At 42.3% G+C, this 12,436-nt stretch overlaps 2 protein-coding genes across 2 annotated transcripts in view; one reads left to right on the top strand and one right to left on the bottom strand.

Moving 5' to 3' along the window:
• The window catches only part of LOC111671846 (ephexin-1-like), a 19,382-nt gene extending 10,552 nt beyond the window's left edge, over window positions 1-8,830 (bottom strand). The window contains exons 1-2 of the mRNA XM_023429072.2: window positions 7,630-8,830; window positions 2,397-2,481 (exon numbers count right to left, since the gene is read on the bottom strand). Coding sequence (XP_023284840.2) covers window positions 2,397-2,481; window positions 7,630-7,843 — 299 coding nt within the window. The 5' untranslated portion in view covers window positions 7,844-8,830. The remainder of the gene's footprint in view (window positions 1-2,396; window positions 2,482-7,629) is intronic.
• A 1,900-nt stretch (window positions 8,831-10,730) lies between these two features.
• On the top strand, window positions 10,731-11,877 carry LOC111671865 (trace amine-associated receptor 13c-like). The gene has a single exon (XM_023429097.2). The coding sequence runs from the start codon at window positions 10,731-10,733 to the stop codon at window positions 11,754-11,756; it is 1,026 nt and encodes a 341-aa protein (XP_023284865.2). The 3' UTR covers window positions 11,757-11,877.
• The last annotated feature ends 559 nt before the right edge of the window (window positions 11,878-12,436 follow it).

The raw sequence follows: 12,436 nt of genomic DNA, 5'->3' as shown, positions 1-12,436 counted from the left end.
CTTCTGGAACTTTGTGATGTCACAACAAAGCAGTCACCAAGCCCCGCCCACCTGGACCCACCATCCAAAAAAAAGTGAAAAAAAACAGAAACTTACAGAAAATTGTGAAAATGCTCAAAATCAAAATCTAAAATCACAGGAAAACAGGCTGCAACAGGTAAAGACTGGAACAAAACAGGAAGACAACTGAAATACTGAAAGAACAGGAGACAGAGACACGAGGGAGACAGGACGAACTGACAGAGACTAAATACACACAAGGGAGGCAGGTGATTGAACACAGGTGGAACACATGAGGGCGGGGCAGACGATCAAACTGGAGGGAGACAGGACAAAGACAGGAAGTAAAAACAACAAGAGACACACAAGGAAAGCTTCTTCAAAATAAAACAGGAAATGACAATGACCAAACCACGACACGTCTCTGCAGACGGTTCCTCTCTCTTCTTATACACACCAGTGAACGAGAGGACAGGTGTGTGCGTGCAACATGTCTACGTCAGGAGTCGGTGAAGACCCAGGAACAGTAGACATGATAGAGACCAGGTCTAAACACCACCAGTTATTCTTATATTACAGTGTATAGATACAGCTGTGGGCAGATGTTTGGACCTGAATGTCGAGGTGCTTCACACGTGTCAGATTTCCACAATAACATTTCCAAGTTGTTTCTGTTCAACTTTGTTCTTCACAGTGAAAAACAGTTCGCTCTCTGAGACTGCGCCTCCGACTCTAAAGGATAAAGCAGGTTTAACTCTGTGGAGTTTGTGCATTCACTTCTGTCACACACACTTTAAACCACATGCATGGAAAACTGCCAGGAACCCAAGATATATGAAATACAGAACAAGCACCTGTGAAAACGTTCATCTCTTTAGTCATAATCAATCGAAATATTATTATGGTATTGTTTTACTATTTGTACCGTCATACAGCAGAAATATGTAAGAAATGAAACCACAGAACAGTCTGTTTACATGTATAGGGATTTTATCATGTGATGTCATGTTTAATCATGTAAATATTAACAATGCGTGTGAAAGTCACACATCAACACTTTCGACTGATTTCCTCCGCTTGTCTCTACATGACATATAAAGTTCTGTAAGTGTAAATCAAACAGTCACAGACGGACGAACTGTTAATGCTGCTGATTCCCAGAAGTCTTAATCTTTACTGAACCCTGTGAACATTTTCTGACTTCTGTCCAGACGACAGCTACTGCTACGCCCCGCGTCTACAGCCAACCAATCATAACACAGCAGGAAATGATGCGGAATACACCGGCCGACGGCAACCAGGAAACATCCATAGACATATACAGCACATGTAAATACAGTGTCACGGGCAACAGCGCTGCGTTTACAAGACAGCAGCCGTCTCTTTACTGTGATGTCATTTTTAATCAGAATCAGAATCTGGTTTTCAACATACAAGGAATTTGCTTTAATTTGATTTAATTGTGAGACTTTATTCATCTCTGTTTTGTGAACCTGGTCTATAAAGAGTCGCTCTGCAGATAAATCCAAAGACGAGACAGTAAACTGTGACCTGTGCAACACGTTCGTTTCAGAAACTGTTTTGAAACTATGTTCAACTGTGTCGTCCCTATTAAACAAACAAACAAACAAACAAACAAATAAATAAAAATTTGCTTTAATTCATTTTAGTTTGCATAGTAGCACTAAGACGTGTCAGGCGTCCATCACACAGCATGACCTGCCTCAGGACCAGCAGTGATCGTGCTGCTTGGTCGGGGAAAGGTCACAATCATGGCTACAAGACTCCATCGCTGACTGTTGCTATGGAGACAGTCTCCCGCATCCAAGTCATTCACTGTGTTTGTCCACCCTGACCTCCTGCTGAGGAAGTGCTGTGGAGCTCTGAGTGACATCATCACATCAGCTGTTTCTCGTCACAGACAACGCCAAGTCCGGACGCCCGTACCTGGGCATTCACAGCAGTGCAGGAGAGTTTACAGCAGTAAACCTCTACAGTTTCCATGGAGACCATTTGATGCGGTCATTAGTTCATGTGATACCTGTGAACTTCTCACCTGTATCCTCTCACAAAGTGGCCAGAGGAGGAAGAGACGACACAATGACATCCTCAAATAACGTCCAACAGACACACAGCTGATCGATCAACACTTCAATAATCTGATATGATAATAATCAATAAACAATAAACTGACTGAAACAACAGTCCCATCAGAGCTGAATACACTCACTCTGAACAGGTGTGTGTTCTTATCACAGACATGATAAGCCACTGAGAGTGTGTGTGGCAGTGTTTGAACAGGCAGTGTGTGTGTGTGTGTGTGTGTGTGTGTGTGTTTTCTGGGTGTGTTTGTGTGCAGAGGTTCAGGGTTGGGCAGCGAAGGCACGCAAACTCACCGTCTCGCCCCGGGCAACATGGGTGATTTGTGGGGTAAAGGAGCTCTGCTGGACGGACTGTGGTCCACATCAGGCCTGGAACAACCTGGAGAGAGAGGGAGAGGGAGAGGGAGAGGGAGAGGGAGAGAGGGAGAGAGAGAGAGAGAGAGAGAGATAGTGAAGAATGAGGAAACAGTTTTGATCTTTTCATTTCCAGTCAGAGATGAAACATCATAAACTCTCGGTGTCTCTTTAACACTGATCCATCACAACATTCATCTTCTGTATGGGAAAAATAAATCTGTTTGTTTGTTTGTTTGTTTGTTTGTGTAAATGACACAAACCTGAATCAACCAATCACACGTGACTCTGTAGATGAAACGATCAGAGGAACCCGACAGTGTCAAAGTCTCGGTAATGCGCACATGAACGCGCTTGTCATTGGACGTATTAATCAATAATAATCATTACGTTCACATTCGACACAGAGAATTCGGAGATTAGACGCTGTTGTTTTTCCAGCTCCAGATTAAAGGTCACAGGAGGACACGCCCACACCTCCGGTTCTCATTGTGCAACCGACCGATCATGCGTCAGTGCCAGTAACGGCTGGTCCTATGTGTGTGTGTGTGTGTGTGTGTGTGTGTGTGTGTGCGTGTGCGTGTGTGTGTGTGTGTGTGTGTGACTTGTGCAGCGTCTTCTAATATCATAATAACAACATGAGAAAATCAGTCAGTGACGAGCAGCTACGGAGGTTCCCCTTCACAATAAGAGTCCCCTTATAAAGGGTTAATGAATGGTTTATAACCAGTTCATTCATTAGCTTGTTAACACTTTATAAATCTTTTATAACACATTAGATAAAAAGGCCAACAGTGACTTGTTGCTTCCCAAATAGTGTTAATAACTGTTCAGCCTCATGTCTCTGTGTTTCCTCCGTCATCAGCATCTGTAGCAGCTGCTTCACTTCCTATTAATTAATTATCAACTAACCACCAACTTAATGGTCAAAGAGTTTGATTTGTCAGATTAAATTATGGCAGATCACATGATCATATCACATGAGCAGATTCATTGTCTGAGGCCTCAGCAATATTGATTATTAATATTATTATTAATATTGATCTGCTCTCAGCAGCCGTCCTCGTTCTAATCACAGCTGTTACCAAATAGTGAACCTGCATCAATCTATGAAAACTTTCTATAACTTCTTTATGATTCATAAAGTGTTAGCAACTGAATTGATAACCTGATTATAAACCATGTATAAATCCTTTATAAGGTTCGTCTTATTGTGAAGTGGGACTGAGGAAAATATATTCCAAAGAAACATAATAATAAATAATAAAGTGCAGCAGCTGAACAAAACCAGAACACATCATGACTGTTGCCCATGGCGACACAGAGGTGTTAACACACCTGAGGACAGGTTCACAGAGACAGACTCTGACTGTGTCTTAGATCTAACTAACAGTCAGACAGAGAGACCGAGTCTGAGTTCATCCGTTACACAAAGCACGATAGTTCTTGACTGTCTTAAGCCAGACTGTGGTGCAGTGAATTCTGGGTAAATTAAGACTTTTTGCAAAATAAAAGAAAATGGCCGACCGAGGAACCACAACCAACCGCTGAGCTGTTCACCCTCAGGGAACATGTTTGTCTTTAGGAAGAATTCAACAGTTACAGGACGTTTTACTTGAAGAGAAAAACAATAAAAAGAAAAATCTGATTTGGAAAAAAATCCCTGCGGTCCTTAAAAAGTCTTTCCCTCCTCATTGTTGGGGACTTTCTGTAGATCCTGTCAGGCTCTGCAGGACCGTCAGTGGACTGACACCGTGTTGTCTTTGCTGTGGGAACCTTCAGCCCAGTCTGAGGTCCTGAGATCTGGACCAGGTCTTCATTAAGGATATCTCCCTTAGTCCAGTCCCCCCGTCCCCCCTACAGCCTGATGCTGCCTCCACCGTGATCTCCATGTTCAGGTGATATCTGGTGTCCTCCAGACCTGACTCTGAGAACTGAGACAGAACAGTTCAGTTCAGTCAGAGAACCTGGTTCCTCTCAGTCCCAGAGTCGTCTAGCTGTCCCCGAGGAGAGTCTTCGTCTGGACGCTCTGCCATGGAGCTGCAGTGATGGTCGTCCTTCCTTTTACTTCACCGTTGAATCTTTAAATCACTGAATGTCACAGAAGCTGAAGGCCTCTAATCCCTGACTGTGTACGGCTGTAATGCGTATATTTAGGGCTAGGTGCAGTCATCCACAAACCATCTGAAGATTTAGATTTAACACTAATGTTTCAGCTTTCCTCTCCACTAACGTTCAACAGCAGCTCCCACTTCCTATAATCAGAGAGAGGAAGCCTGACAGAGCTGTGAGTCGGTGTGTTAGACAACACAACAGGAGAAGCAACAACGTCTGAGAACACGGAGGGAAACGATCAGCGTTTACATGATCTGATAGCTGATAAATAATCAGAGTTATTTCACATCAGTCCCACCGGCGGTGAAGACGATGAGCAGAAGATCTTTGACTGCTGGGGATGAATATGTGTCGGCTGTCAACGGCTTTTGTTAAACATTATCTACAGACAATTACAGCTGTTTGACTGACACCGGAGAGCCGCCACTTCATCAACTCTAAGTACTTCTGAGTATGTTCAAAGTACTGTATGAATATGTTGGGGCTGATTCATTTCCTTTAGGGGAAGGCTGCAGAAGCAGTTACTGGAGATAAGATACTTATCCCTGTGTAATATCATTAACTTTTCTAAGAATACAGTGAGAAAGGCAGCCAATAAATGTATGGCACTGTTTGAAGATACCCAGATCACATAGATGTTTTTAATATATGTCCTTATGCAAATTTTACTGTGGGTATTTCATATATGTTATAAACTTATATCTTCATATGTCCAGAGGAGGTATATATGTGATAATAATACAGTATATCCTCTTATAGGTGACATATATGGCAACATCACTCTCTATATAGGGACATACAGTATATGTCATATATTACATTTATGGGTAGCAACCCGTCAGACTGTCTCTACATGACTACAGCTGAGAATAGTTGAAATATCAGAAACTCAGTAGAGAATCGTCACAAATGATCTTCAGTCACTTGTACGTGTCAGTGAGAAGAAATCTGTTCATACCTGTGATTCTGGCGTGAGGCCCAATGTTGTGTTTCCTGTTTCCACACACTGTCAATACGAACTCACATAATGTAAATAAGACACTTTGATTCAGACGCTGCAGGAGCTGAAGTCAAAGACACTGATAATGATCCTCTGACCCTCCTGAATAAAAACATGTTCTCCTCGTGGATAGAGTTTTATCTTATTGAAGAATAATACGTTTATAGCATATATTGAACACTCATAGTAAAACTTGTATCTATATATATTAAAATATCTATCGTTAATTTTTATATAATATAACATGTTGCGGCCATATTTGTTAATGATATATATTTAATTATATGTGCAGGTTTATTAAAAAAACATACATATAAAGATTCTATATGTTTATATATGTTTTCTTATTAATTATTATCATTAAATATTATTAATTTTTTTATTTAATTTTAAACATGTTTATTTTTATTCTGTGAAAGTGTCTCAGACTTTTGGACTCTACAGTTTATAATATTAACATCTACTGAGGGCTTTGAGATGGATATATATCTATGTAACATATGTCTACAATATAAGCATACACACATGTACATACATATTTGTATGAGTTAGACATTTATGTATATATATATATATATACACGTTCTACAACAACACCATTGACTCTTTGAAATTGTAGGTTTTGCAAATTCATCCACTGAATCTGTTGATCGTTCATTCACTTGTGGATTCAGTGAGAAATTGAAGTTACACAGTAAAGTTCAGTTAAACCGTCATATTATCAAACATGCTATCAAAGCACTGACAGACAAAGGTATCGGTGCCTTTGCACTATCAGGACAGGACAGCTGCTAAGTGGTGATAAGAAAAAATATCTTATAATCACAATTTATCTGAATTCAAATCAGGATGCTAACGCTAACTTTAGCTTTGTTTTTATTTCAGGTGATCAAGGATCAGGTGACATTTCTCAGCTGGCATCAGTGTTTTATGATTTCATTTTACTTGTGCACCTGATGCTGACGCTCTGGTTATGTATTAAGTGATGACTTTGATCCCTCTGAGGCCGATCTGAGAGCTCTAACTCATGGCTGTGCCGCACACACTAATATACAGGATGAAGATTTTCATTCATTTCATGAACAATTCATATTCATTTTCTGTGACTGTCGAGTGTTAATCTGAAACCTTGGAGCAGGTCGGAGCAGCCGGACTCAGCTGCACCTGGTTTCTGCCATTTGAACATAAAAACCTGAGGCTGTTATTTTGTTGAAATCACGAGGTCAGAGGTTGACCTGTGGAACATACAGGTATTACTCAGACTATTGTGCTGTTCACACAGAACCAGTTTCTCAGGTTGTGTTCTGTATTTTACTGACGGATAGGACTACCAAGCCTTTGTTCCACTGTCAATAACAACTGCATCTACAGTGAATGGGACAGAGCTTCAGTCAGGTGATCAGATATGACTCCAATACAAGTGAAAGCTGCTCAGTCATATTTGTACTGGAGTTAAAGTATTGGAGTACTTCATTTTAAAAATATTGACAGTTCTATGTTTATGTCAACTCATGGTTGTATTGTTCCACATTTACGTGGTAAACTCAGCCAACCTTTCAAACAGACCTCAGATCAGATCAGGGTCTCTGAGAAGAATCTTCAGCCTCATCTTCATCTCACATCACCATCGTTAGGACACTGACAGGTTCAAACATGGCTGACAGTGGAGAAGCTGGCTGTGATTGGTTTTTCTCCTGTGATGAACAGTGTATGATCTATCACATTTTCCAAATAAAATAAAATTCATTCCTCTGACTAAATGCTCCTGTGCTTCATAGTAATGTGGAGTCAGAGGGATAATGTTTGTCTTGAAGTGTAGAGGAGTAAAAGTCAGAAGTTTCCCAGAAACACAAAACTCAAATAAAGAACAGATACGTGTAAAATTGTACTGAAGCACAAGTACTTCACTACTGTCCACCCCTGGAACAGGTCAACACTATGTACTGTACAGTTTCCAACAGAGACACAACTGAGCGGCTGTCCCTGCTGCTGCAGTGATGAGGCCTGCTAAGAGTTTGACTGAAACTGCAGCTGAGCAGAGGCCAGGTGTGCTCTTACCTTCAGACTGCTCAGACGAGGCCGGCCTCTTCTTCCTCATTGACCGGTAGAAGCGGGAGTTCCTGCGGATTGGCTCTCTGCTGAAACCGACTCTGGACTCATCCTCGTCATCCTCGTCCTCGTGGCTGGGGTGAGCCACGGCCACCGGATGCTTCTCTGGGGGTTCCTGCGACTTCTGCCCCCACTTGCCCCTGAACAGGGCAGTCACAGACATGGCACTGCTGTGATTTTGTGAGTTAGGAAATTTCTGTTTGACTTTGAGGAAACTGGCAGAAAGAAATCTGTCATAATTAACCAGAATCCAGGAACAAATCCATGTCTAAGAATGAAAAATAAAATCTGGTGAAAAATAAATCCCAGTACAAGAGAGTGGGAGCAGAGAAGTGCTGGGTCTCCCTCCCGTGTTGTTAGCTACACCGGCAGCCTGCGCAGCTTATTTCTGCCTAAGCTGTAATTATTGCATTTATGACTCTCTCTCTCTCCTGCTCGTTGTCCCTCCCCCCGTCCCTCTCTCTCTACACCGCCCTGTTATGTGCTGACATTCCTGAAGTCAACCTGGCCTCGCCAGCCCTCCTGTCTCTGCTCTGACACTCTGCTGTGGAACCTGAAAAGCCACCTGATGACGAACGACAGGCTGTGTCTGCTCTCACTGCAGAGCTCTCTGATCGCAGTAAAGGTTCGATCAACCTCTGCAGACGGTGGCTGTTGTTTCCTCTGAGTTACAGCGCTGCTGAGCCAGGGCCCCACACAGGAGCTGATCTGCAGTCAGCTGACCAGGAGAGTTTAAAGTTCACATCAGCAGTGAGCTGCTGAGCCACCTTTCAACAGGACGGAGCAACAAACAGCAGAACGTCTGAACGTCCCTCCTCCTCCTCCTCCGCCTCTGTTTGACTGTGGTAATATTCACTGTAAAAACCATTCACCTGCAGCTGTCTACGGTGGCCCAGAGAGCTCAACACAACACAAATACACAAACACAAACAAACACACTTCAAGTAAACACAACACATGTAAACACACACAACCCAAACAAATACACACAATACTTGTAAACACACACAACACTTGTAAACACACTAGGGTCGTCACGTTTTATTCGATGTCTGAACATTCGTTTGAATGTTGGGTGAAGAGTTCATATTGGAGCTATAATGATTGTTGGAAATGTAGCTGCAGTCTCTAAAAGCGCATCAGACCATCGGCAGGTAACATCGTTAATAAAAAAAGAGACAAACTTGATCCCGATCACGTTAATAGATTTTGTTATTCTGGCAAATATGAGAAATTAGGTCGGAACGTTTGGCTTGACTATTGGTTTGATGTTTTGCATCACTACATTTTTAGTTCAAAGGTGAGGGAGCTCCCTCCTGTTGTCTGTCCCACTGTGTGTTCTGTGTTACTGCGGCACTTTGACACTATGAGTTTCACTGAATCAAAAGTGCGGCATTCGAATTAATTCAAACGAATTGCAGGTAAATTCAAATTCGTTCGATCTTGATTCTTTGAAAAAGTGACAGATTTAAATTACACACAACACAAGCACTCTGCCTCACAGCGGCTCATGTCTGTCAGGGAGCCAAAGGCCGGCTGTCACACTGGATCTACAGGTGTGTGACTTCACTGTGGTCCACACACCAGGGGCTCACCATGAGATTACTGACGCACTCTTGTCTCCCCTTCGACGCTGATGGCTAGATGTGAAATGTGCAGTTGTGGGCCCAGATCCAGATCCAACCAGCCATGGACTGGGGAGACGTGCTGTCTGGTCACTTTGGTGTCACAGAGAAACTATGTCGTCTCCAACGGGGGTTCCACAGGGCTAGCATAGGCAGGATGTGGCCGCTGTGATAGTTTCCCAGACAGATCTCATGTTCAACTCCAACAGTTTGCAGCAGGGTTGCCCCTGGAGAGAGAGGGGACTGATGTCCCTGCACAGAGAGGGGTGACTGCTACATCCTCACTGCCATGGACTATTTCACTGGGTTGACTATTGCCTGCCGGACCAGGAGGCAGAGACCATAGTGGATGCACTGGTGCAGAGATTCGGGATACTTGAAGTCATTCACACGGACCAGGACAGAAACTTGAATCCTGTGCAGCCATGTGTGAAAAACTGGGCTGCCTCAAGACCGGCACCACACCCACACTGACACAACAGCTGGTCATAGTGACTGCTCAACACCAACGGGACTGGGATAACCATGTCCCCCTGGTGTTAATGTTGAACCCACCTGTGGCCCAGGACTCCAAAGGCAAATGACTACACTACAAGGCTCCAGGACCGCTTGGACTTCGCCAGAGGGCCCCCTGCAGGGTGCAGGAGCAAAGCTCGACAACAGGTGGGTGGGATCCTTGTGTAAAGGGTCAGGGTCTGTACTTGTACCTGAGTAACAATTTTCCAGAACTCTTTCCACCCCTGGTGCCACGAAACATGAATCACATGCATTCATTGATTTCATAAAAAAAATTAAATCAAACAATTCATTTGGTCTCAAGAATGAAGTGATTAAATTTTGGTTCTCCAAAGGTCAGAGGTCAAGGTCACGGAGACCTCACAAAACATGATTTTGGCCTTGTGAACACAATATCTCGAGAACTCTTCAAGGGAATCCCTTTGCATTTGGAACAAATGTCCCCTGGGACTCATGGACGAACTGATTAGATTTGGATCATCAAAGACCAAACGTCAAGGTCACAGTGACCTCACAAAACCCTTTCTCACACAGCAATTATGACAAAATTTCACACAAATGGTTAATATTTTATGATTCTGGATAATTAGGGATGTAACCTGAAACTCTGAGTGGAGGAGGCAGACAACCACAAGGTGGTAATTATAGTTTGTATTTAATTTACTATAACTGTAGTAAAACCACATTACGGTTGTCTATGACTTCCCCAGAGAAAAAACTTCCCCCTCAAAGTTTGAAGTAGTTCTGATTGGCTGGCAGAGTGAGGTATATTTGTAGGTGGAGCCTCTGCTGCGTCTTTTCTTACAAGACTGAGATCACCAGTGTGTTTCTCGCCCTCAGCACACACCTCTGCTGCAGTTGTGGTATCTATCTCTCTCTGCTGTGGTTTTGTCATCTGTCTTTGGGTTTATGATGAGTGACCTGTCTCAGGACCAGTACTGTTTTCCAGGCTCTAATGCCTCATGTGTTATGGCTCAGTTCAGCGTGGGGACCAGGATTAGCCTCTATTTGTTGTTTGCTTCAGGCATACTGGTCACCATTTTAGGAAACGGTGTTGTCATTGTGTCAATAGGTCATTTTAAGCAGCTGCAGAATCCCACCAATGTGCTTGTTTTATCTCTCGCTCTTGCCGACCTTCTTGTGGGAGTTATTGTGATGCCCTTCAGCGCCATTCGGACCGTTCATGGCTGCTGGTTCTACGGTGATGACTTCTGTCAGTTGCATTCTAGTTTTGACATGTTTCTTACCACTGTATCTATCTTCCACCTGGTCTGCATTGCTGTAGACAGACAACAAGCAATATGCAATCCTTTGCATTATTCCAGGAAAATCACAATGTCAGTGGCCTGTATTATGGTCTATGTGAGCTGGGCACTGGCTGCTCTTTACTCCTATGGACTACTTTACTCGAAGGCCAACGTAGCAGGATTAGAGGAGTATATGGTGTCAATAAACTGCCTTGGTAGTTGTAACCTTCTCTTTAACCCCCTTTGGGGAATCCTGGACAGTATTACTGCCTTCTTTTTTCCCTCCACTGTAATGATTTGTCTGTACACTAAAATATTTATTGTGGCCAAAGAGCACGTAAGAAAGATCGGAGATATGAGCCACTGTTCCAGTGACAGAGGAAAAGGTGGGTTGGTTAAACAGTCTGAGCACAAAGCTGCGAAGACTCTGGCTATTGTGCTCGGTGCATTCATCTTATGTTGGATGCCCTTTTTTATTAACTCTATAATAGATGCCTACACTGGCTTCATCACACCTGCTGCCGTCTTTGAGGCATTTGTTTGGTTGGGTTACTTCAATTCAACCTTGAACCCAGTTATTTATGCCTTTTTTTATCCTTGGTTTAAGAGATGTTTTTATCTCATTGTCAGTCTGAAAATATTTGACCCCCATTCTTCAACTGTAAAGGTGAATATACGGACACATTGATGACACTACTGTCTCTATATTTGCATTAAGAGCAGGTTTAAATGCATCTGTTGTTTTTATGGTGATTTTTTAATCACAGTTTTGAGGATGAGAGTTTCTGTTTCCCCCTAACATCTTTTTTTTACTGCCACTGATCTCTGTAGCATTAGCACAAGTGCTACATGTTCATTATTATTATCTTTATTTAGCTTCTGGTGATGTTGAATAGCTACACTATCAAAGATGAAATGTTTTAATGTTCTTAAGCATTTTATTTGATTTTACTATTAAATTTAATGTTATAACAGTATAATAATTACATGATGGATTTCATTGTTTTTATGACATCATATATATTTACTAGTGGAGTTACTATGAACAGCTGCTTTCAATTGTTATAATTTGCTGCAGTTGAACCTTCAGTAAAATAATCTGATAAAACAATGATATCAAATCATCCTACACTCAGTCAGTCTAATACAACAGTCCTGCAACAAACCCTCCTCCATGAAGGTTTAATGTTCAGTTTGTGTTGAATCTGTTTCATGATTATTGTGGAGGCTGCAGTTTGTGTTGCTGCTGAAGTGTTTAGTTATTTTGTCCTCCCTGTTTATATCAATGGCAGTAGGTTAATAACAGAAACTCTTCTCTGTAGAATGTGAAACAGTTCAACTCTAAAACAGTGTCAATAGAAACTGAAC

Source organism: Seriola lalandi, unplaced genomic scaffold (assembly GCF_002814215.2).
Source record: "Seriola lalandi dorsalis isolate HSWRI2012SDOR001 ecotype SW California unplaced genomic scaffold, Sedor1 jcf7180002054887, whole genome shotgun sequence".
In the NCBI taxonomy this organism is placed as follows: domain Eukaryota; kingdom Metazoa; phylum Chordata; class Actinopteri; order Carangiformes; family Carangidae; genus Seriola; species Seriola lalandi.
The sequence above is the reverse complement of the archived record's forward strand: the minus strand, read 5'-3'. Positions and strand labels throughout refer to the sequence as shown.